Genomic DNA, 26911 nt, shown 5'->3' with positions numbered 1-26911 from the left:
CCGAGAAAGCGTATGTCGTGCTTGAAATGCACTCACATCAGTCATAACAGTGCAACGACACTTCAGGACGAAGTTCAACAAAGATCCACCAACTGCTAACTCCATTCGGCGATGGTATGCGCAATTTAAAGCTTCTGGATGCCTCTGTAAGGGGAAATCAACGGGTCGGCCTGCAGTGAGCGAAGAAACGGTTGAACGCGTGCGGGCAAGTTTCACACGTGGCTCATGCCACAACTGGAGACCGACAGCGCCGACTTCATCTTTCAACAGGATGGTGCTCCAACGCACTTCCATCATGATGTTCGGCATTTCTTAAACAGGAGATTGGAAAACCGATGGATCGGTCGTGGTGGAGATCATGATCAGCAATTCATGTCATGGCCTCCACGCTCTCCCGACTTAACCCCATGCGATTTCTTTCTGTGGGGTTATGTGAAAGATTCAGTGTTTAAACCTCCTCTACCAAGAAACGTGCCAGAACTGCGAGCTCGCATCAACGATGCTTTCGAACTCATTGATGGGGACATGCTGCGCCGAGTGTGGGAGGAACTTGATTATCGGCTTGATGTCTGCCGAATCACTAAAGGGGCACATATCGAACATTTGTGAATGCCTAAAAAAACTTTTTGAGTTTTTTTATGTGTGCAAAGCATTGTGAAAATATCTCAAATAATAAAGTTATTGTAGAGCTGTGAAATCGCTTCAATCATTTGTAATAACCCTGTAGTAAGTTTCCTTTAATTTACGTCTATGGTCACAAACCTTTTGCTAACAGATTACCGGTTTCGATCGATAATGACCATCATCAGATCTGCTGCAAAAATGGGAAAACATAAATATACTCGTCGATTGTCTACAGCTTTAAAACAATACATAGATCATAATGAAAAGTACTACTGACAAATATATGCATGTGTGTGGTTTTAAGTATGAAGAGGCATACCTGTTTTATAAAAACAAAATCGTAATGTACTGCAGCCATAGTGGTATCGTCAAATGTTAAATGCAGTATCAGCACCAGCATCGTCAAATATATGTAAATTACATCATATGCACGAGTCGTGTTGTCAGTAGCACTACTGTTCAACACAAGCTGCCGTACAGTAGCGGCCGAGCGGTTCTAGGCGCTACAGTCTGGAACCGCGTGACCGCTACGGTCGCAGGTTCGAATCCTGCCTCGGGCATGGATGTGTGCGATGTCCTTAGGTTAGTTAGGTTTAAGTAGTTCTACGTTCTAAGGGACTGATGGCCTCAGAAGTTAAGTCCCCTAGTGCTCTGAGCCATTTTTTCGTACAGTAGCCACAAGCTGTTTATGTTGGAAGTCGCTAATGTCGGCATACACTAGTTTTCAATAATTAATTGCACAGCGAAAATAAAAGGGGATACAATAGTTCATGTCTGTAATGAGCTAATGACGTATATAAAGCATTACAGTAATACACAGCAATGAAAAAGAACACGATAAAAGTACGATTGTTAAAAATAGGAAGAGTTAAGAAACAGTAGTTGACACATGCTCTAGTGCTAATATTCTAGATAATTGAACATGAATATTACGTATTGCATCTCGACAGTAAGAGTAAAATTTGTATTCGAGAAAGAAACAAACGAGTGCTCATCTCTGATAAACAATGAGGTGAGCCTCGAACGTTAATATTACTCTTTCTAGTCCTCCTAATTACTGCAGAAAGTTTCAGCTACCCTGCGTCGACGTGGAGCTGGAGAGACGCTGGAGAGCAGTACTGCAAATAAACTTGCGACTTTCAACGGACTCAAGAGCACAGCAAGAAATCTGCCACAGCTCTTTACCGACACATTACCACCCGACAATACACACACAAGGCGAGTTTAGTTTCTATGGACGTTGCAATATACAGTTAGAAAACCAAGAATGCATGTTAATTTTGTCCCTAACACCATAAAATACCATAAACATAACAATATAACATCTAGTGCAGAGAAGTAAGACTCGTCAACACGAGTACTCTAGAATGAATCTTCTGCTCTACAGTAGAGTGTGCGCTGTTTTGAAACTTCCTGGAAGATTAAAACAGTGTGCCGGGCAGAGACTCGGGTCCTGAACCTCACCTTCGACGGGCACTGCTCTCACCGACTGAGCTATCCATACGCAACTCAAAATCTGACCGCGCACCTTTATTTCTGACAACTATCGGCTACCGTCTAGACATCACAGTTCCCCTTGTGGTGCTAGCACTCCTCCAAGAAAGGATATTGCGGGTAAGACGTGTGGGATGTGAGGGACTGTACAGCCCAGTTGATAAGAGCATTAAACGAGAAAGGCAAGATTCTGGCTTTGAGTCCCAGTTCGGCACACAGTTTTAATATTCCAGAAAACCGGAAAACGAGTACTGTAGTAGGAGTACACTATAGCTTCCAAGCGACCTGGCTGAGAACCTGGGGAAACCCGTTCTGGACAGTGGGCGGAATAGGCCAGCTCTGACCTAGGTCTACTCTTCTATATCACTACCTCCCTGTGGTACCCTGCGGACATTAACCCAGTGGATTTTGCTACAAGCCAAAGGTTCTCCTTTTCGGAGAGTATGTCCCTTTAAGTTGATGATATTTTCTGAATCAATTTATGACGTGGTGTAAGAAACTGGGGATGGGTACCCTCAGACTTGACTGTTGACAGACTGATTTACCGTCTACTGTAAGGTCTCTTACAGATCATTCATCGTTGGGAAAAATGAGTCGCGTTGAAGAGTGAGCATGTAACTGATGACTACCGCCATATTTCGAGGTCGCAACTTGATTTTTTTCTTGGTGATTTTATGTCTACATCAAGTATTGTTGACCATATTAATGCATATAAGTGTTGACGTTGGTAGCCGAGTTCGTCTGGTAGTGTACTCACACATTCGCGAGTGCACAGCAGAGCGATGCGAGTAGACTCAACGAGCCTCACTGCCACCAGCTAGGCACTGACAGCACGCAACCGCGAGTCCCAATTTCTGGCGTGTTTCTGTAGGATGCGACCTCATTACCAGAGTGAGACGCAGCAAAGTCTGCTGCCAGCGAGGTTCCCTGCCGGTGCGGACCTCCGCAGCCTGTCGTTACAGCATATTAATGGCGTGGGTTCCGAGTCTTTCTAAGTAAGTCCCATTTACTCACATAATGTTGCGATTACCTTCTTCCGTATTCATTTTCATGCCATTTGTATAGACAGTCTCTTATATCACGAAGATCGTCGTCGGATTGTCAAGAACTCGACTGTTAAGCGCACGGGTATACAGCATGGTATAGCCTGAAATGAGGGCATCACGAGAGATGCACATGCGTATGAGATACGTGGCACAGAAACCCGCTGGCTGCTCGTTTCAGAACAGCTCTGCACCTGCGAGCCGCCCGTGCGTAGAAGACTTCTGGATATGAAGAAGACAGGCCGTGGATTACTCTCCACTGCTCGTCCCACCACTTTAAGTCAATGTGTTATCATCTGTTGTCTTTTAGGCGGTTAGCAAACAGCAACAGTATTTACTTAGTTAGGTGTGGCAAACCTCCTGCTAAGGCTGGTCAGTTACTCAGCCCTCGTTGTTAATCCATGAGGCAGATTTGATCCAACACCGGCTCGCTTCCCTGTGTCCTGGAAGCATGCGATTTAGCACCCTCTGCTACCCGGCTGGGTAGACGAATGTAGTAACAACTATAATGATAATAATAATACTTTTTGTTTGTATTGATGAACTCCCTCGATCACGGTTACTATTATTGCAACTGTCCCGAAGAAGGCAAGACTAGTAAGTAAAATCTCCAACTTGTGACCTTTGCAGCATACCTGCGACCACACCTACAACCCTCTGTAGTATTTTCTAAAAACTCCACTCACCTGAACAGTATTTCAGTATGTGTCGTGCTTTTGTTTTGCAAGCTACATCTTCAGTAGACAAACTGCAAGTTGCCACTGCCATCACTATAAACAGCAGACGTCCATTTTCTTTACCCACAACTATGAGTGTTTGATCATTCCACATCATACCTCCACATATTCCTGCTTCCACTTACGGCCTTGATTCTCCCTTGTACGGTACTCTTTGAGACCAGAATCAACATTTTCGTTTCAGTTTAGTTATTGCATATATAGGTACCTGAGTCTCTTTCTCTCACAGCTCTTTCACAATGTGGTGTTACACTTCGCCCGCCCACTGCTAACAGATGGAACAGACGGAACCCAATGAAGGTGACGTCATACCGCGTGGTTTTGGAAGCAGCTGACATGATCCTACTTGCAGGTGTTAATCAAGCAGTCACTTTGAACACTGGCGATTCTTAGCTAATCATAGGGATGTAGGTGAACAGGAAGGGCCGTACCGATATCATAACAATGGGAAGAGCCCTTTTTGACTCCTTAATTGTGATACAGTCCGTATTCAAGATTTACAAACCAGCAAAACACGAATACTGAGCACCAACTGTGCGGCTGGTCCCAGCGGAGGTTCGAGTCCTCCCTCGGGCATGGGTGCGTGTGTTTGTCCTTAGGATAATTTAGGTTAAGTAGTATGTAAGCTTAGAGACAGATGAACTTAGCAGTTAAGTCCCATAAGATTTCACACACATTTGAACATTTTTGAACTTAGCAGTTAAGTCCCATAAGATTACACACACATTTGAACATTTGAAGCTAATTTTCTTTCTTTGTATAATGAGTACCATATATTCCTCGTCGAATCCTTACTCGCATCCCTGCGCTTCCCAAGTACCCGACAGTCTTAGATAAAGGAAACAGAAACTAAAATTAAAAAAGGACATAACAATTAAAAATTAAAACTAAAAATTAATCTTTTCTTTTCAGACGCCTGCAATGGAGAGTAACTGGAAACAGTGCGTAAGTTCCAATAGAAAGGGTCCATTTCGTTGCGTCCGTTGGCGCCTTTAGTAAGAAGCACAAAATGATGTACTGCCGCACATGGCATACCGGATAACTGCAGCAAGCTTCCCAAACAACACTGTGAATGTTTTGTTTGAAAACAGTGACTGTACAGTGAGCAGAATTGTGCTTAAAGTGATAATGTCCCCACCCAATACGTGATTAGTTTTTTTTACGTCAGTCTAGAATTTTTGCGTCGGTAGAAAATTTCAAGGTGAACGTAGGGACTTTCCGCATGTCGTACAGTGATGTGACTGAAAATGAGTTGGCTACACTGATTGAGGACCAGATTAGCGAGAGGTTAGCGTAGGTGCACGAGATAAAGAGGATCGCACAGAAGCTTAAGTCGTGGAGAACTGCATCAAACTAGTAAGAAAAATGAAAAATAAATGTACAGGGATAAATAGTAACATATACGGAGAGAGACAATAATGTTAAAGGCAGTTCTTAGTGAAGAGCCTCTACATACACTCCTGGAAATGGAAAAAAGAACACATTGACACCGGTGTGTCAGACCCACCATACTTGCTCCGGACACTGCGAGAGGGCTGTACAAGCAATGATCACACGCACGGCACAGCGGACACACCAGGAACCGCGGTGTTGGCCGTCGAATGGCGCTAGCTGCGCAGCATTTGTGCACCGCCGCCGTCAGTGTCAGCCAGTTTGCCGTGGCATACGGAGCTCCATCGCAGTCTTTAACACTGGTAGCATGCCGCGACAGCGTGGACGTGAACCGTATGTGCAGTTGACGGACTTTGAGCGAGGGCGTATAGTGGGCATGCGGGAGGCCGGGTGGACGTACCGCCGAATTGCTCAACACGTGGGGCGTGAGGTCTCCACAGTACATCGATGTTGTCGCCAGTGGTCGGCGGAAGGTGCACGTGCCCGTCGACCTGGGACCGGACCGCAGCGACGCACGGATGTACGCCAAGACCGTAGGATCCTACGCAGTGCCGTAGGGGACCGCACCGCCACTTCCCAGCAAATTAGGGACACTGTTGCTCCTGGGGTATCGGCGAGGACCATTCGCAACCGTCTCCATGAAGCTGGGCTACGGTCCCGCACACCGTTAGGCCGTCTTCCGCTCACGCCCCAACATCGTGCAGCCCGCCTCCAGTGGTGTCGCGACAGGCGTGAATGGAGGGACGAATGGAGACGTGTCGTCTTCAGCGATGAGAGTCGCTTCTGCCTTGGTGCCAATGATGGTCGTATGCGTGTTTGGCGCCGTGCAGGTGAGCGCCACAATCAGGACTGCATACGACCGAGGCACACAGGGCCAACACCCGGCATCATGATGTGGGGAGCGATCTCCGACACTGGCCGTACACCACTGGTGATCGTCGAGGGGACACTGAATAGTGCACGGTACATCCAAACCGTCATCGAACACATCGTTCTACCATTCCTAGACCGGCAAGGGAACTTGCTGTTCCAACAGGACAATGCACGTCCGCATGTATCCCGTGCCACCCAACGTGCTCTAGAAGGTGTAAGTCAACTACCCTGGCCAGCAAGATCTCCGGATCTGTCCCCCATTGAGCATGTTTGGGACTGGATGAAGCGTCGTCTCACGCGGTCTGCACGTCCAGCACGAACGCTGAACTGAGGCGCCAGGTGGAAATGCCATGGCAAGCCACAGGACTACATCCAGCATCTCTACGATCGTCTCCATGGGAGAATAGCAGCCTGCATTGCTGCGAAAGGTGGATATACACTGTACTAGTGCCGACATTGTGCATGCTCTGTTGCCTGTGTCTATGTGCCTGTGGTTCTGTCAGTGTGATCATGTGATGTATCTGACCCCAGGAATGTGTCAATAAAGTTTCCCCTTCCTGGGACAATGAATTCACGGTGTTCTTATTTCAATTTCCAGGAGTGTACATTGGCATCGAAACGAACGGGCTCAATCCCTGACGAGTGACATTGCAGATAGTTTCTATGAGAGCTCTCGCTTCAGCTCTTGTTTACCGTTCGACTGTGTTATGTGTGGAACGAGCCAGCTACCGAAAATTTAAATTCCAGACAGATTCAAAGGGCGACCGGTAAAGTGAATGGGTCTATGAAGAATGAATTCATTCGCTTGTACAGGAAAAAAGTATTAAAGTATTGAAGATGCAATACAATGTGACAATAGGCAGTATCAGAATGGCATTCAGCATCAAGAATCCACTGAATGCAGGTTTCCAATTGCCACGTGATACACGGCAGCGACCTATCTCCAGTACGACAGTCCAGCATATCACCAACGATCTACTGAGGAGCTACAGCTCGAACACAGAGAACAGTTTTTTTATGAACATATTATTTCCATTTGTTGTAAACGTGATGCCTCAGACAGCTAATACTGCTTTTATTTCTTCTCTGGGCCTCATCTCTTCAGATAGCTTCTAATACACGAAAATTAGAAATAGCATGTGTGTGTGTGTGTTTGTCCTTAGGATAATTTAGATTAAGTAGTGTGTACGCTTAGGGAGTGATGACATTAGCAGTTAAGTCCCATAAGATTTCACACACATTTGAACATCTGAGCACCAAGATTGGGAGGAAAGAGAGCACTAGTGTTGTATATCAAGTTCACATACTATCGAGCATCAATTAGAAAGAAGTTACGAAAATCTAATCAATGAAACCCCCACAAGACTGAGACGAGCTGGAGAAAGGAATGCTAGCAATGAGAAGCAACAGTGAGCATAACTGCGCACTGCCTAACTTGAAGGCCGCTGCATTTCACCGCATTGTGCTGATGGTGGCGGGCAGTCATCCATGAGGTCCTCTGTGATGGACACAGATGGTATGTGTTAAATTCTGCATGACACAGGGGAAGTAAGGCTGAGCAACTCTGCGAGGTGCTGTTTAACAACTCTGCCCCAGTAACAAAACAGCAGAGCTGTGCCTGTTTTACCAGCGAGTTCTGAGGGAACTCCCAAGATCTGTTAGGTTGTCATTGCTTGGCTGGTTCTAAATGCGAACTACCTCCCTGCAGTCCTCTCCTGGCGTCAATCTCCAAACCAAGGCGCTACTCCAACAGTCACTACCATATTGGTGACCACCAGTAATTCCACTTTGAATGAGTTGCCTAAAACTTAACATGGCCAAAAAATACTCTTCAGTATATGGAAAAATTTTATTGTTGAAACTGAACTTAACTGTAATAGGTAAAGATGTACTACATGAAGTGCAACATGAAAATTTGTATTGGAGTGGGGCCCGAACCCAGATTCCCTTTATCACGAGTGATCGCCTTACCACATTGGATATCCGAACAGACTTCCTCACATGTCACATATCTATCTGTTTCTTCTCATAGACCATTAATTCACTTACCCACACTCACACATCTCGTGATTCCTGTGCAGGTGAAAGTAAATAGATAGATGTATGACATATGGAAGTTTGGGTCAGTCCAGGGAGCATATTCGGGTAGCCTAAGTGGTAAGACGACTGCTCGCGATAAACGGGAATTTCGGTGTCAGCCTTCGTCAAGCAAAAATTTTCATGTGTCACTTTAGGTAGTGCTTCTATTCCTATTACAGTTAAGTCGAATTTCAGGAACAAATTCAATGTTTGAAAATGCAGTTCGTCATCAAAAGTAAGTAGGAATATTGTTAACAAATATTCGTTTCACTCTTGTCTATGAGTTACACAGAAAATCTAGAAGCAGGATTTTTTATATATTTAGCTTAAATTCCTAATAAAATAAATAACTATCACGACAAGACCAAAGTTTCTTAGATATTTGCGAGCGATGCAATGATAAGAGTCTGCTACAGTAGTTACTGAAAGTTCTTCTCCTGGTAGTTTCTGTTTCGATTTACATCTGATCTTCCTATCTGTAGTGTTCTGTTCCTCTTTGCAACTACCGCGCAGGAAGTTCTGCTTGTTAAGGTATTTTCTGATACCGTTTGAATTTCAAGGAGAATACCTACAATCTTTAATTATAGTGGTAGGTATACAATGACGTGACAAAAGTCACGGGATACCTCCAAATATCGTTCGGACTTTCTTTTTCCCGGCGTAGTGCAGCAATTCGACGTGGCATGGACACAACAACTCGTTGGAAGTCCCCTGCAGAAATATTGAACAAAGATGCCTCTATAACCGTCCGTAACTGCGAAAATTTTACGGGTGTAGGGGTTTGTGCACGAAGTGACCTCTCGATTATCTCCCACAAATGTTCGATCGGTGGCGAAATCATTCTCTCGAACTGTCCAGAATGTTCTTCATACCAATCGCGAACCGTCGTGGCCCGGTGAAACAGTCCATTGTCGTCAATAAAAATTGCATCGTTTTTTGGGAACATGAAGTCCATGAGCGGCTTCGCCACACTCAGTTCCTACCGTCAACTCTTACCAACTTAAATTGGGACTCACTGGATCAGGCCACGGTTTTCCATTCGTCTAGGGTCTAACCGATAAGGTCACGACCCCAGGAAAGGCTCTGCAGGCGATATCATGCTCATAGAAAAGGCACTCGCGTCAGTCCTTTGCTGTCAAAACCCATTAACGCCAAATTTCGCATCACTGTCCTAGCGGATACGTTCGTCGCACGTCCCACACTGAATTCTGCGGTTACTTCACTCAGTACTACCCTCGTCTGTTAGCACTGGCAACTCTACGCGAACGTCGCTGCTCTTGGTCGTTAAGTGAAGACCGTCGGCCAATTCGTCGCCTGCTGTGAGAGGTACACACTATGGATCTTACAATATGAATTCCCTAACGATTTCCGAAATATAATATCACATGCATCTAGCTCCAACAACCATTACGCGTTCAAAGATTGTTAATTCCCGTGACTATAGCCACATGGGAGACCTTTCATGTGAATCACCTGAATGAGTAAAAAGACAGCTTCGCCAATGCGTAGCCCTTTTGTACCTTGTGTACGCAGTACTACTGCCATCTGTATATGTGCATATCGCTATCCAATGACTTTTGTCACCTGAGTATATGAGTCTCTAGGTCCCGATGAGCTAAGTTGAAGCAGGGTTACAGTGTTATTTTCGATCTGTGTATTAGTGTCAGATAAAGGCGTGGACAGGTGTGGTAATCAGGGTGCACGGCCACCACCGGAGAGCACGTACCGGACGAGCTGCGACTTGGTCTTGGTGGAGAAGTTGCAGGCGTCGCAATGGAAGGAGCGCTCGTCGGAGTGCGTCCGGCGGTGGAAGGCCAGCTCTGAGAGCGACCGGCAGCGGTACATGCAGCCGGCGTGGTCGCAGGGCACCGTCTTGCCCGAGTGCACCTTCTCGTGCTGCTGCAGCGTCGTCCTGTGAAGACAGGGAAACCTTAATTGTGACACACACACACCACAGTGTGAGGGAGGGAGAGAGAAGGAGGGATTAAGGACCGTTAAGGTGCACAGGGGGAGTGGGAAGGAGAGAGAAAAGGGGAGAGGGAGGGAGAGAGAGAGATAGAAATGGAGAGGAAGAGGAAGAGGCAGATGGGAAGTGCAAGAAGGGGAAATACATGTAGAGTGAGAGAAGAAGTATGGAGAGAGAGAGAGAGAGACAGAGACCAATTATCAAAGACATTCGCACACGTTGCAGCATGATATACACTACTGGCCATTAAAATTGCTACACCAAGAAGAAATGCAGATGATTGACGGGTATTCATTGGACAGATATATTATACTAGAACTGAGATGTGATTACATTTTCACGCAATTTGGGTGCATAGATACTGAGAAATCAGTCCCCAGAACAACCACCTCAGGCCGTAATAACGGCCTTCATACGCCTGGGCATTGAGTCAAACAGAGCTTGGATGGCGTGTACAGGTACAGCTGCCCATGCACTTCAACACGATACCACAGTTCATCAAGAGTAGTGACTGGAGTATTGTGATGAGCCAGTTGCTCGGCCACCATTGACCAGACGTTTTCAATTGGTGAGAGATCTGGAGAATGTGCTGGCCAGGGCAGCAGTCGAACATTTTCTCTATCCAGAAAGGCCAGCTCAGGACCTGTAACATGCGGTCGTGCATTATCCTGCTGAAATGTAGGGTTTCGAATGAAGGGTAGAGCCACGGGTCGTAACACATCTGAAATGTAACGTCCACTGTTCAAAGTGCCGTCAATGCGAACAAGAGGTGACCGAGACGTGTAACAACAATGGCACCCCATACCGTCACGCCGGGTGATACGCCAGTATGGCGATGCCGAATACTCGCTTTCCATGTGCATTCTCCGCGATGTCACCAAGCACGGATCTGACCACCATGATGCTGTAAACAGAACCTAGATTCATCCGAAAAAATGACGTTTTGCAATTCGTGCACCCAGGTTCGTCGTTGAGTACACCATCGCAGGCGCTCCTGTCTGTGACGCAGCGTCAAGGGTAACCGCAGCCATGGTCTCCGAGCTGATAGTCCATGCTGCTGCAAACGTCGTCGAACTGTTAGTGCAGATGGTTGTCTTGCACACGTCCCCATCTGTTTACTCAGGGATGGAGACGTGGCTGCACGATCCGTTATAGCCATCAGGATAAGATGCCTGCCATCTCGACTGTTAGTGATAGGAGGCCGTTGGGATCCAGCACGGCGTTCCGTATTACCCTCCTGAACCCACCGATACCATATTTTGCTAACAGTCTTTGGATCTCGACCAACGCGAGCAGCGACGTCGCGATACGATAAACCGCAATCGCGATAGGCTACAATCCGACCTTTATCAAAGTCGGAAACCTGATGGTACGCATTTCTCCTCCTTACACGAGGCATCACAACAACGTTTCACCAGGCAACGCCCGTCAACTGCTGTTTGTGTATGACAAATCGGTTGGAAACTTTCCTCAAGTCAGCACGTTGTAGGTGTCGCCACCGGCGCCAACCTTGTGTGAATGCTCTGAAAAGCTAATCATTTGCATATCACAGCATCTTCTTACAGTCGGTTAAATTTCGCGTCTGTAGCACGTTATCTTCGTGGTGTAGCAATTTTAATGGCCAGTAGTGTAGTAATTTCTGACAGACAAGTAGCTGCTATGGCCTACTTTATGGAGCTTGAAATTAAAGATACACTACATGATCGAAGATATTCAGATACCACGGTGTAATGTGGATTTGATTATGAGATGTCACAAGAGGCAGACACGTCATTATAAAAGGAGGAAGGGAGTAATGTGCTGTCAGCAGAGAACAACAACTGCAGAATTGGCCGGTCAGATGATGATGATGATGATGATGATGATGATGTTTGGATTGTGGGGCGCTCAACTGCGAGGTTATCAGCGCCCGTACACATTACCAACCTTTGCTCAGTCCAATCTCGCCACTTTCAGGAATGATGATGAAATGATGAGGACAACACAAACACGCAGTCATCTCGAGGCAGGTGAAAATCCCTGACCCCGGCGGGAATAGAACCCGGGAACCCGTGCTTTGGTCGGTCAGGAAAACGCAGTAACTTCGAACGTGGACTAGTCCTTGGATGTCTCTTGAGTAACAGAGCCATAAGTGACATTTCAACGCTTCTCAAACTACCCGCTCAATTGTTGGTGATGTAACTGTGAAGCAGAAACGTGTAGGAAGAACCACAGTTAAGCCAGTACCAGGTAGACCTCATGTACTGACGGTCGGGGACAGTCGAGCAATGAAGAGGAAGGCTGTAAAGAAATAGGCTGAAATCAGCAAAAGAAATTCCTCCTGAGTTCCAAAGTGCTACCAGCAGTCCAGCCAGCACAATTACTGTTAAAAAAGTAGGTACAATGAAGGAGCAGCTCCTCATAAACCAAACATTTCTGCAGTCAATACTAAGCGATGCTTGCGATGGTATAAGTCGCAAAGGACGACGACAGTACACAGTGGATGCCTGGAAACAAGTGATTTGAAGTGATGAATCACGCTATACCTTGTGGCAATTCGACGGAAGGGTTTCAGTTAATTCTTGGAGAATATTACACTACGTGATTAAAAGTATTCTGACACCTCCAAAAACGTACGTTTTTCATATTAGGTGCATTGTGCTGCCACCTACTGCCAGGTACTCCATAACAGCGACTTCAGTAGTTATTAGACTTCGTTTGTACGCGAGATTTCCACACTCCTAAACATGTCTAGGTGCACTGTTTCCGATGTGGTAGTGAAGTGGACACGTGAAGGGACACGTACAGCACAAAAGCGTACAGGCCGACCTCGTCTGTTGACTGACAAGATACCGCCGACAGTTGAAGAGCGTCGTAACGTATAATAGGCAGACATCTATCCAGACCGTCACACAGGAATTCCAAACTGCCATCAGGATCCACTGCAAGTACTATGACAGTTAGGCGGGAGGTGAGAAAACTTGAGTTCATGCTCGAGCGGCTGCTCATAAGCCACACATCAAGCCGGTAAATGCTAAACAACGCCTCGCTTGGTGTAAGGAGCGTAAATATTGGACCATTCGACAGTGGAAAAACGCTGTGTGGAGTGATGAATAACGGTACACAATGTGGCGATCCGATGGTAGGGTGTGGGTCCGGTGAATGCCCGGAGAACGACATCTGCCAGCGTGTGCAGTGCCAACAGTAAGATTCAGAGGCGAGGGTGTTTTTCATGGAGGGGCTTGCAGCCCTTGTTGTCTTGCGTGGCACTATCACAGCACAGGCCTACATAGATGTTTCAAACACCTTCTTGCTTCCAACACTGAAGAGCAATTCGGGGATGGCGATTGCATCTTTCAACACGATCGAGCATCTGTTCATAATGCGCGGCTTGTGGCGGAGTAGTTACACGACAATAACATCCCTGTAATGGACTGGCTTGCACAGAGTCCTGACCTGAATCCTATATAACACCTCTGGGATGTGTTGGAACGCCAACTTCGTGCCAGGACTCACTGATCGACATCGATACCTCTCCTCAGTGTAGCACTCCGTTAAGAATCGGCTGCCATTCCCCAAGAAAGTTTCCAGTCCCTGATTGAACATGCGAGAGTGGAAGCTATCATCAAGGCTAAGGGTGGGCCAACACCATATTTAATTCCAGCATTACCGATGTAAGTCATTTTCAGCCAGGTGTCCGGATATTTTTTATCACACAGCGTATGTGCCATCTAAATAGAGTTAACAGTGGAGTACGGAGGAGGTGGTCTAACGGTATGGGGGTGTTTGCCATGGTTAGAACGTGACTTCCTTATTGCGCTTAAGAAAACGCTAAATACAGAGGAAAATGAACATATTTTGAAGCATTGTGTACTGCGTACAACAGAGGTACAGTTAGGAGATGACTGCTTTTTGTATCAGTTTGACAATGCACCCTGCCAGAAAGCAGCATCTGTGAGGCAACGGTTTATGGACAATAACATTCCTGAAATGGACTGACGTGTCCAGAGTCCCGAACTGAAGCCAGCCTAATACCTTCACTTCGCTCCAGATTCCAGCGTTCAACGTCACTATCTTCTCCGGTTTCGGTTATGAAGAAGGTTTGGTCTGCCACCTTTTTACAGACATTCAGACACCTCATTGAAAGTGTCACCAAGCAGAGTTCAAGCCGTCATAAAAGAGAAAGGTGGACACACTTCATATTAATTTCTACTAATAGGTGTCCCGATACATTTGATTAGATAGTGTATTCTGGTTGTCTCCAAGGTGTCTGTGTAAAACGATAGTGCTACACAGTTAAATTCACAATTACGAAGCTATAAGTTGTGATTTTATTCGTACATCACAGAACCAAACTACACTCCTGGAAATGGAAAAAAGAACACATTGACACCGGTGTGTCAGACCCACCATACTTGCTCCGGACACTGCGAGAGGGCTGTACAAGCAATGATCACACGCACGGCACAGCGGACACACCAGGAACCGCGGTGTTGGCCGTCGAATGGCGCTAGCTGCGCAGCATTTGTGCACCGCCGCCGTCAGTGTCAGCCAGTTTGCCGTGGCATACGGAGCTCCATCGCAGTCTTTAACACTGGTAGCATGCCGCGACAGCGTGGACGTGAACCGTATGTGCAGTTGACGGACTTTGAGTGAGGGCGTATAGTGGGCATGCGGGAGGCCGGGTGGACGTACCGCCGAATTGCTCAACACGTGGGGCGTGAGGTCTCCACAGTACATCGATGTACATTGATGCAGAAGTATTGTCTAGGTGAAATACATAAACACATATACACGTTGTTTAACAAAGTAGTAGACGAGTGTCAATGTGAGTTATTTAAATATTTCTCAGGCTCATGGAAACTATTAGATATTACATTTTTCAGTTATTTCTTAGTAAACCTTTAGTTTTTTCCTTCATTACTGGTTGCATTGCCGGCCGCTGTGGCCGAGCGGTTCTAGGCGCTTCAGTCCGGAACCACGCGGCTGCTGCGGTCGCAGGTTCGAATCCTGCCTCGGGCATGAATGTGTGTGATGTCCTTTGGTCAGTCAGGTTTAAGTAGTTCTAAAGTCTAGGCGACTGATGACCTCAGATGTTAAGTCCCATAGTGCTTAAGGCCATTTGAACCATTTGAACTGGTTGCATTTCGATGAACATTATTCCAGATTGATATACACTCCTGGAAATTGAAATAAGAACACCATGAATTCATTGTCCCAGGAAGGGGAAACTTTATTGACACATTCCTGGGGTCAGATACATCACATGATCACACTGACAGAACCACAGGCACATAGACACAGGCAACAGAGCATGCACAATGTCGGCACTAGTACAGTGTATATCCACCTTTCGCAGCAATGCAGGCTGCTATTCTCGCATGGAGACGATCGTAGAGACGCTGGACGTAGTCCTGTGGTACGGCTTGCCATGCCATTTCCACCTGGCGCCTCAGTTGGACCAGCGTTCGTGCTGGACGTGCAGACCGCGTGAGACGACGCTTCATCCAGTCCCAAACATGCTCAATGGGGGACAGATCCAGAGATCTTGCTGGCCAGGGTAGTTGACTTACACCTTCTAGAGCACGTTGGGTGGCACGGGATACATGCGGACGTGCATTGTCCTGTTGGAACAGCAAGTTCCCTTGCCGGTCTAGGAATGGTAGAACGATGTGTTCGATGACGGTTTGGATGTACCGTGCACTATTCAGTGTCCCCTCGACGATCACCAGTGGTGTACGGCCAGTGTAGGAGATCGCTCCCTACACCATGATGCCGGGTGTTGGCCCTGTGTGCCTCGGTCGTATGCAGTCCTGATTGTGGCGCTCACCTGCACGGCGCCAAACACGCATGCGACCATCATTGGCACCAAGGCAGAAGCGACTCTCATCGCTGAAGACGACACGTCTCCATTCGTCCCTCCATTCACGCCTGTCGCGACACCACTGGAGGCGGGCTGCACGATGTTGGGGCGTGAGCGGAAGACGGCCTAACGGTGTGCGGGACCGTAGCCCAGCTTCATGGAGACGGTTGCGAATGGTCCTCGCCGATACCCCAGGAGCAACAGTGTCCCTAATTTGCTGGGAAGTGGCGGTGCGGTCCCCTACGGCACTGCGTAGGATCCTACGGTCTTGGCGTGCATCCGTGCGTCGCTGCGGTCCGGTCCCAGGTCGACGGGCACGTGCACCTTCCGCCGACCACTGGCGACAACATCGATGTACTGTGGAGACCTCACGCCCCACGTGTTGAGCAATTCGGCGGTACGTCCACCCGGCCTCCCGCATGCCCACTATACGCCCTCGCTCAAAGTCCGTCAACTGCACATACGGTTCACGTCCACGCTGTCGCGGCATGCTACCAGTGTTAAAGACTGCGATGGAGCTCCGTATGCCACGGCAAACTGGCTGACACTGACGGCGGCGGTGCACAAATGCTGCGCAGCTAGCGCCATTCGACGGCCAACACCGCGGTTCCTGGTGTGTCCGCTGTGCCGTGCGTGTGATCATTGCTTGTACAGCCCTCTCGCAGTGTCCGGAGCAAGTATGGTGGGTCTGACACACCGGTGTCAATGTGTTCTTTTTTCCATTTCCAGGAGTGTATATTCTCTTCGAACATTACCTCGAAGGAAACGGTCTATTGACACACAGTCAACATGGGTTTAGAAAACATCGTTGCTGTGAAACACAACTAGCTCTTTATTCGCATGAAGAACTGAGTGCTATTGACAAGGGATTTCAGATCGATTCCGTATTTCTGTATTTCCGGAAGGCTTTTGACACTGTACCACACAAGCTTGCTCGTACTAAAATTGCGTGCTTATGTAATATCGTCTCATTTATGTGACTGGATTTTGCGATTTCCTGCCAGAGAGGTAATTGACGGAAAGTCATCGAGTAAAACATAAGTGATATCAGGCGTTCCCCAAGGTAGTGATATAGGCCCTTTGCTGTTCCTTATCTATATAAACGATTTAGGAGACAATCTGAGCAGCCGTGTTCGGTTGTTTGCACATGACGCTGTCGTTTATCAACTAATAAAGTCATCAGAAGATCAAAACAAATTGCAAAACGATTTGGAAAAAAATATCTGAATTGCGCGAAAAGTGGCAGTTGACCCTAAATAACGAAAAGTGTGAGGTCATCCACATGAGTGCTAAAAGGAACACATTGAACTTCAGTTACACGATAAATTAGTCCAATGTAAAAGCCGTAAATTCTACTAAATACCTAGGTATTACAATTACAAACAACTTAAACTGGAAAGAACACATAGAAAATGTTGTGGGGAAGGCTAACCAAAGGCTGCGTTTTATTGGCAGGACGCTTAGAAAATGTAAGAGACCTGCTAAGGAGACTGCCTACACTACGCTTGTCCGTCCTCTTTTAGAATACTGCTGCGCAGTATGGGATCATTACCAGGTAGGACTGACGGAGTACATCGAAAAAGTTCAAAGAAAGACAGCACGTTTTGTATTATCGCGACATATGGGAGAGAGTGTCACAGAAATGATACAGGATTTGAGCTGGAAATCATTAAAAGAAAGGCGTTTTTCGTTGCGACGGAATCTTCTCACGAAATTCCAATCACCAACTTTCTCCTCCGAATGCGAAAATATTTTGTTGACACCGACCTACATAGGGCGGAACGATCACCACGATAAAATAAGAGAAATCAGAGCTCGTACGGAAAGATATAGGTGTTCATTCTTTCGGCGCGCTATACGAGAATTGTGAAGCTGGTTCGATGAACCCTCTGCCAGGCAGTTAAATGTGATTTGCAGAGTATCCATGTAGATGTAGATGTACATCGTGGAAAGCATTCGACGTACTCCGTCTATAATACCGAAATTTTATGGAATACTCTTATGCCGGAAAATTTTCAAGAATCACATCATTATCACTGCACGACATAACACTGCGTGGACCGTGAGAGAGAGACAATTAGGTTCATCTTGGCCGATAATTCTGATAACTCTGTAGGAATCAGCATGGGTTTCGAAAAAGACGATCGTGTGAAACCCAGCTCGCGCTATTCGTCCACGAGACTCAGAGGGCCATAGACACGGGTTCACAGGTAGATGCCGTGTTTCTTGACTTCCGCAAGGCGTTTAATGAACAAAGTAAGAGCATATGGGCTATCAGACCAATTGTGTGATTGGATTGAAGAGTTCCTAGATAACAGAACGCAGCATGTCATTTTCAATGGAGAGAAGTCTTCCGAAGTAAGAGTGATTTCAGGTGTGCCGCAGGGGAGTGTCGTAGGACCGTTGCTATTCACAATATACATAAATGACCTTCGGAAGTTCACTGAGGCTTTTTGCGGATGACGCTGTGATATATCGAGAGGTTGTAACAATGGAAAATTGTACTGAAATACAGGAGGATCTGCATCGAATTGACGCATGGTGCAATGAATGGCAATTGAATCTCAATGTAGACAAGTATAATGTGCTGCGAATACATAGAAAGAAAGATTCCTTATCATTTAGCTACAATATAGCAGGTCAGCAACTGGAAGCGGTTAATTCCATAAACTATCTGGGAGTAGGCATTAGGAGTGATTTAAAATGGAATGATCATATAAAGTTGATCGTCGGTAAAGCGGATGCCAGACTGAGATTCATTGGAAGAATCCTAAGGAAATGCAATCCGAAAACAAAGGAAGTAGGTTACAGTACGCTTGTTCGCCCACTGCTTGAATACTGCTAAGCAGTGTGGGATCCGTACCAGATAGGGTTGATAGGAGAGATAGAGAAGATCCAACGGAGAGCAGCACGCTTCGTTACAGGATTATTTAGCATTCGCGAAAGCGTTACGGAGATGATAGATAAACTCCAGTGGAAGACTCAGCAGGAGAGAGGCTCAATAGCTCGGTACGGGCTTTTGTTGAAGTTTCGAGAACATACCTTCATGGAGGAGTCAAGCAGTATATTGCTCCCTCCTACGTATATCTCGCGAATAGACCATGAGGATAAGATCAGAGAGATTAGAGCCCACACAGAGGCATACTGACAATCTTTCTTTCCACGAACAATACGAGACTGGAATAGGAGAACCGATAGAGGTACTCAAGGTACCCTCCGCCACACACCGTCAGGTGGCTTGCGGAGTATGGATGTAGATGTAGATGTAGACAATTAGTTTCATCTTGGCTGATAATTCTGATGTATCGTCCCAATCCGGAATGAGAAGATGGGGTTAAGAGAGAATCAGATTCCCGAAGAGACTAGAAACCACGAATTCTATCGGAGGGACAGCTCTCTTTCCTGGCAAGCGATGACTCAGTCTGCAATGCTGAAATTTTATGGAATACCCTTTATGCCGGGAACATTTCAAGAATCACATGCATGACATACGATGTGTGAACCGTGAGAGAGAGATAATTAGTTTCATATTGGCCGATAATTCTGATGTATCGTCCCAATCCGCAATGAGAAGATGGGGTTAAGAGAGAATCAGATTCCCGGCGAGACTAGAAACGACGAATTCTATCGGAGGGACAGCTCTCTTTCTTGGCAAGCGACGACTCAATCTGCAGTACTGAAATTTTATGGAATACTCTTAAAATTCTGAAGGTGGCAGGGGTAAAATACAGGGAACGAAAGGCTATTTACAATTTGTACAGAAACCAGATGGCAATTATAAGAGTCGAGGGACATGAAAGGGAAGCAGTGGTTGGGAAGGGAGTGAGACAGGGTTGTAGCCTCTCCCCGATGTTATTCAATCCCTATATTGAGCAAGTAGTAAAGGAAACAAAAGAAAAGTTTGGAGTAGGTATTAAGATCCATGGAGAAGAAATAAAAACTTTGAGGTTCACCGATGACATTGTAATTCTGTCAGATACAGCAAAGGACTTGGAAGAGCAGTTTAACGGAATGGACAGTGTCTTGAAAGGAGGATATAAGATGAACATCAACAGAAGCAAAACGAGGATAATGGAGTGTAGTCGAATTAAGTCGGGTGATGGTGAGGGAATTAGATTAGGAAATGAGACACTTAAAGTAGTAAAGGAGTTTTGCTATTTGGGGAGCAAAATAGCTGATGATGGTCGAAGTAGAGAGGATATAAAATGTAGACTGGCAATGGCAAGGAAAGCGTTTCTGAAGAAGAAAAATTTGTTAACATCTAATATCGATTTAAATGTCAGGAAGTCGTTTCTGAAAGTATTTGTATGGAGTGTAGCCATGTATGGAAGTGAAATATGGAAGATAAATAGTTTAGACAAAAAGAGAATAGAAGCTTTCGAAATGTGGTGCTACAGAAGAATGCTGAAGATTAGATGGGTAGATCATATAACTAATGAGGAGGTATTGAATAGGATTGGGGAGAAGAGGAGTTTGTGGCACAACTTGACTAGAAGAAGGGATCGGTTCGTAGGACATGTTCTGAGGCATCAAGGGATCACTGATTTAGTACTGGAGGGCAGCGTGGAGGGCAAAAATCGTAGAGAGAGATCAAGAGATGAATACACTAAGCAGATTCAGAAGTTGCAGTAAGTACTGGGAGATGAAGAATCTTGCGCAGGATAGAGTAGCATGGAGAGCTGCATCAAACAAGTCTGAGGACTGAAGACAAGAACAACAACAACAACAACAATCTTCACCGAGGAGTCAAGCAGTATATTGCTCCCTCCTACGTAGATCTCGCGAAGAGACAATGAGGATCAATAAAATCAAAGAGATTAGAGCCCACACAGAGGCATACTGACAATCTTTCTTTCCACGAACAATACGAGACTGGAATAGAAGGGAGAACCGATAGAGGTACTCAAGGTACCCTGCGCCACACAACGTCAGGTGGCTTGCGGAGTATGGATGTAGATGTAGATGTAGATTCGACCAGAAACGATTAATATCATCGGAGGGACAGCTCTCTTTCCTGGCAAGCGACGAAAGCACGACAAAAGAAACTGAGAAGGTAGGAGGCAAAGGTAACGCGTAGGCAAAAATACGCGGCGGCCCGCCCCAGCATACGAAAATATTATGTAATGCCGGAAAATAAATACAGAAAAAACGAATTGGGGCAAAGGAGAGCAGAGAGGAGAGCAGGGCAGAGCCTTTTAGTTTCCTGCGGCTGGTTTTAAAGGCTCACGCCTCCCCGGAATTTATGAAGGCACGTGCCAATACTTCACGGCGCGGGCGGCGCGGCGCGGCGTGGAGCGGAGCTTGCATATATCCATCGCGCCTGCCGCGTCCGCCCACAGAGCGCGGGCCAGCCGGAGGCAGCAGGCAGCTACGGCCGCGGCCAGCCTTGATTTCTTGCGGCCCTGCTACGCCGGGCCCGCACTGCTGCCCCGCCGCTCGCGGAGACCGCTCCATGACGGATGGGACGCGCACTCCCCGCCCGCCAGCGCCTGAAAAACAGGCGCCCGCTCTTAAGCACCGCGGCCCAAACTTATCTCCCTCCCCCTCCTCCCCCCCACTCTGCCTCCTCCCACCACCCGCCCCTGACACCGCCCCCGTGCCCTCTATGACTGGGGGGGATAACGTATACAACTACATCTCACCTATATCATGTATTTCATTTCCAACATGAAGGGTTTTCTCCTTCCCGGCTAAAGCAGGCGCATATATCCGGGTGATATATAGGACAAGCACACACATCGTCAACGTCAACTTCCAAACGACTTCCATTCCATAAGAAACGGGCCGCCGCCGCCGCCGCCTCGTCCGCGCCGCGCCGCGCGGCCCGGCGACCGCCGCTGCCGCTAACTTATAGACGTACAGAGGAGCGTAATCCCACTCATTAGCATATTTAATTGACGACTACGGAGCCGGTGAAATACGCTCGCCTGCCGGTAACTCACGCGGACGTTTATGCGCAATCGCGCGTCGCCCGCCAGCGCCGGACGCGGCCGCGTCTGCTCTGTGGACGGAGCGGACGAGGGCGTACTGGCTGTCCCCGTATCTGCCGCGGCCGACGTATATATTCGCGCTCCGACTCGCCAACTGACTCGCCCGCGCTTAAATTTAGAGGCGGGGCGACTTGAGTCAGCGTTAAGGCGTTGAATCTGTATTGAGAAAACTCCGGCTCCAGTCCGCCTCCGCCTGTCCCAACAGTGCAGACGCGGACGTTATAAAGGACAACACCAATAAACAAACACTCACCGACCTCATAAAACATGTCGACCAAACGTGGCTACGCTACTCGACCGGCAAGAATTCTCATTCTCATTTATTGTTTCGTCTCAGTTGCTCATTTCTAAATACATGTTTCGATCACTCAGGATCATCTTCAGATCTAAGTAGCTGCGTCAGCTACCCGCTTCCTCTACTTAGAACCACCTATTAGACTACTGCACATGATCCCGACTGATCGAAAAATATAGTCTAAAAATGTGCAGCTGCAACGCGACAATAAATGAGAATTATCTTATTGTAGAAATACTGAAACAGCCAAACAGTTGCAAACTGGAAGATTTATTAAACCCCTTCACCATGGTTTCAACATTTATAAAAATTTCTCCTTCAGAAGGAGAATATGGACAACCTAAGCAAGTTAACAGAGATCATACGTATAGATACATATATACACAGGGTTATTCATGTCTCTTTACGAATACAAATACATATTTCGGACTTACCGGATTAGTTAAGGGGGGTAGGACGTCAAACGGATCGACTTGGAGCAGCAGAGGCACCACAAGACATTTTAATTTCCACTGTCTATACTTTTACAAAAAAATTCATAAACCTTTGTCAGCATGACCAGGAAGGATTCAGAATTCACACTCATAGTAGTGGAAGTTCGAAAACATAACGAAATAATTTTTTTTTACATGTGAAATTTCATCATTTTTTTCACTTAGTAATGGCAGTTATTTGTTGCTATAGGTACACTTTTCTTCATAAGTAAGAGAGATTCTTCGATGAATTGTGCACAGCATACAAACCATACTTAAAGGTGTATGAAACTCTAGAATTTTCGAAATCTATTAAAAACTGTGGTAAAAATTAAGGTAATTAACTATAAAATTTGGGTTTTTCCTAAACATGAAGTTTAAAATATAACAGTTCATTCATTTTTTCATAAATTAAATAAATTCTAGAATTTCATGCACCTGTGAGTATGGTATGTATGATGTGCAAAATTCATCGAAAAATCTCTCTAACTTATGAAGAAAAGAGTACCTATAGCAACAAATGCAACCATTAGTAAGTGAAAAAATGATGAAATTCCACACGTAAAAAAAATTTGTTTTGTTATGTTTTCGAACTTCCACCGCAATGCGTGTGAATCCTGAATCCTCCCTGGTGATGCTGACAAAGTTTTATGAATTTATTTGTAAAAGTATAGACAATGGAAATTAAAAGGTCCTGTGATGCCTCTCCTGCTCCAAGTCGGCCCGTTTGACGTCCTACCTCCCTTAATTCGTAACTCGTCAGCGTTGTAGACACTTTTATCCACCAACAATGAAATACGTTTCTTCGTTGTAGTTAACGAGCTGTTTTCGCTCATGAATACCTATCAAGTGCGAGTGAGATGACCACTCGTGTGGGGCGAAGATCTGGATCTATAGTGCAGCGTCTCTTGGCACATACCAGCCACCGACAAGGGAGGTTCTTTCATCTACCAAACTTTCCCAGTAATCCGTATATGTGTTCATCATCTCGACACGTTCTGAATGCGCTCGTTATCACTCATCGCAGAAAGGCAGCTGTTTCAACGACTATGGCATCACCTCTGCGACCTCCCACTATCTATATTTAGTTCAACAAACATAAGGTTTTTAACTTCTCTGTGCTGCTCTGCCGCGCGGGCTAGCCTTGCCATAGTTCGCGCGACTCCATCCCGTCGGAGGTTCGAGTCCTCCCTCGGGCATGGGTGTGGGTGTGTTGTCCTTAGCGTAAATTAGTTTAAGTTAGATTAAGTAGTTTGTAAGCCCAGGGCCCGATGACCTCAGCAGTTTGGTCCCATAGGAACTTACCACAAATTTCCATTTTTGTTCTACTCTAATACTATCTTATTAGTCCCATAGCTATGCATCACGACGTTGGACAATGGTTGGTCGTGAGTCTCATGGGTCCATACCATTGAGAAAAATAGGAAGCGTGAAAGAAATTTTCCTGTGAGAGACCGTTTTTTTAATTACATTTCATTTTTTATTTACTAATTTCGCTCCCTTAGGCAATATCAAACGACATCACGTCCTGATATATAAAACAATGTGGAAACAACGACATGTAATGGTCTTTCTAATAGAAATGTAACACAACTATGGTAGGTATGGGTATTACAAACTCAGATATCAAGTTAGATACGTAGAACGAAAAGAGTGCAATCCACATGTGGGTTTTGCCATCACACCAGTATACTTGTACATCAGCATAGTCAGCGTATCTCTTAAAAACAGATATGGCGCGGTCGACATCTTAAAATCAGTACAATGAATGTCAAGTATACTGTATGTTTTTAGTTGCACCATTCTATTAGACGACCTGAGACTGGAAAAGGGAAAGACCCAGTCTTGCATTCCACAAGTGTCCACGGTCAAGTGAAAGTTTTCTACACTTGTAGTTTGCATTCAGGGGGCTGTAAAGAGCCACTGGCGATATCGGAAAAAACATTACTCTTTTAATCCATTGATATAACAGTTACGAAAGTAAGAACACCTACGACTGAAATGTACTGATCAGGTACGCAGTAACGTACAAATGATTAAGATTTCAGTAGTACAAGTGAGCTCTCATTTCACCATGGAAGAAGGGGGTACAAAATGACAAGAAATAAGATTAAAAGGAAATGGAAGGAACTGAAAAGGAGATGAAGGAGAGGAAAAAATGGTTCAAATGGCTCAAAGCACTATGGGACTTAACATCTGACGTCATCAGTCCCCTAGACTTAGAACTACTTAAACCTAGCTAACCTAAGGACATCACACACATCCATGCCCGGGGCAGGATTCGAACCTGCGACCGTAGCCGCGTGGTTCCGGACTGAAGCGCCTAGAACCGCTCGGCCACCGCGGCCGGCGAAGAGTAAAAGAGAGGAGAATGAGAGAAGAAAAAGAAGACAAGAAGAGGAAGCAACAGAAGAGGAAGATGAACAAACAGAGACACATGAAGAAGAAGAAGAAGAAGAAAAATAAGACTAAACACGTACGAAAAAAGAAAATAGAAGTAGTAAGATGAAGAGGAGGAGGAACAAGAAAAAGGATGATGAGAAACAGAAAAATCAGTATTGGGAAGAGAACAAGAAGAGAAAGAGATTCAAATGGCTCTGAGCACTATGGGACTTAACATCTATGATCATCAGTCCCCTAGAACTTAGAACTACTTAAATCTAACTAACCTAAGGACATCACACAACACCCAGTCATCACGAGGCAGAGAAAATCCCTGACCCCGCCGGGAATCGAACCCGGGCGTGGGAAGCGAGAACGCTACCGCACGACCACGAGCTGCGGACCAAGAGAAAGAGGAGGAGGAGCAGAGCACGCAGTACGAGGAAAAGGAAGGCGAAGAAGCGACTGAAGAAGAAGCAGAAAAGGAGAAAGAAGAAGAAGAATACGAAGAGGCGGAGGATGGGGAGGAGACAGAAGATGACAGAAAAGCAGTTAACAATGTAGCAGGCCGGGCCAGCTGGCTGCATCACATTACCTTCCACGGCTACACTGCCTGACAAAAAGCTAAAGCTCCCAGGAGACATGGTCGGATATCAGTGGGACTACATACACGTACAACTCATCGGCAGGTATGCAAATGATCGGATCTGCATTCTTCTGGAATGGGTAGAACGGCCACCAGAGTTCATTTGTGTTGTTCATGTTTAGTATTGGCACTAGGCCTGGTTGGGTATATAAGGGGCGCAAACAACGTCAGATGTCGGGTGATCACTGTGAAGGACTTGGAGATGCCACAGCATACTCAGGGCCTGACAGTTGGAAACGAATTCATTTTGGGTGGAACCGTGGAAGTATCCAGATTTGTTGGGCATTCAGATATGGCCGTAATCTGATGTTGGATTGTGTAGGCACATGAGATGATCACGGCTTCAGTAAGCACGTCTGAGAATAGGTAATGGACTCCCTGTAACATTGTGTCATCCTGCATCATTGGATGGAGACTAACAGCAGCTGGACTGGGAATTAACTACTGTAGGCTGCCATTAACACAACACAAATGGCTACGTTTGGAGTGGTACCATGACTGGGAAGCATGGACGGCTGATAAATGGAATCACGTTGTTTTCAGTGCTGTACCGCGATTCAGTAATACCCCAGTATGGCGAATATGGCGACGACTTGGGAATAGGTCCCATTCTTCGAATCTTTTGCATAGGTACAGTGGTGTTAGTCCTGCTATCATGTCGGGAGGCACGAGGTATGGCATCAGATCACAGCTGGTATTGACTGAGGCAACTCTGACGGCACTTCCTGCACTATCATGTGATGCCTCTCATGCGATAGTATCATGTGCCGTTTTTCAACAAAACAATGCTCATTCACACATGGCATGTGATCCCATGTATGCGTGATGTTAGGTACTTCCTTGTACAATAGGATCTCTACATATAACCCTGATAGAACATACAGGATGGTCCATTGATAGTGACCGGGCCAAATATCTCACGAAATAAGCATCAAAAGAAAAAACTACAAAGAACGAAACTCGTCTAGCTTGAAGGGGGAAACGAGATGGCGCTATGGTTGGCTCGCTACATGGCGCTGCCATAGGTCAAACGGATATCAACTGCGTTTCTTTTTAAAGTAGGAAACCCCATTTT

At 46.1% G+C, this 26911-nt stretch overlaps 1 protein-coding gene across 1 annotated transcript in view; it reads right to left on the bottom strand.

Moving 5' to 3' along the window:
• Window positions 1–26911, bottom strand: part of LOC126464665 (zinc finger protein 236) — an 864481-nt gene that overhangs the window by 228787 nt on the left and 608783 nt on the right. Inside the window, exon 11 of the mRNA XM_050096252.1 lies at window positions 9969–10154. Within this exon, the coding sequence (XP_049952209.1) occupies window positions 9969–10154 (186 nt within the window). The remainder of the gene's footprint in view (window positions 1–9968; window positions 10155–26911) is intronic.

The sequence above is a fragment of the Schistocerca serialis genome, chromosome 1, assembly GCF_023864345.2.
Source record: "Schistocerca serialis cubense isolate TAMUIC-IGC-003099 chromosome 1, iqSchSeri2.2, whole genome shotgun sequence".
NCBI lineage: Eukaryota > Metazoa > Arthropoda > Insecta > Orthoptera > Acrididae > Schistocerca > Schistocerca serialis.
The sequence above is the reverse complement of the archived record's forward strand: the minus strand, read 5'-3'. Positions and strand labels throughout refer to the sequence as shown.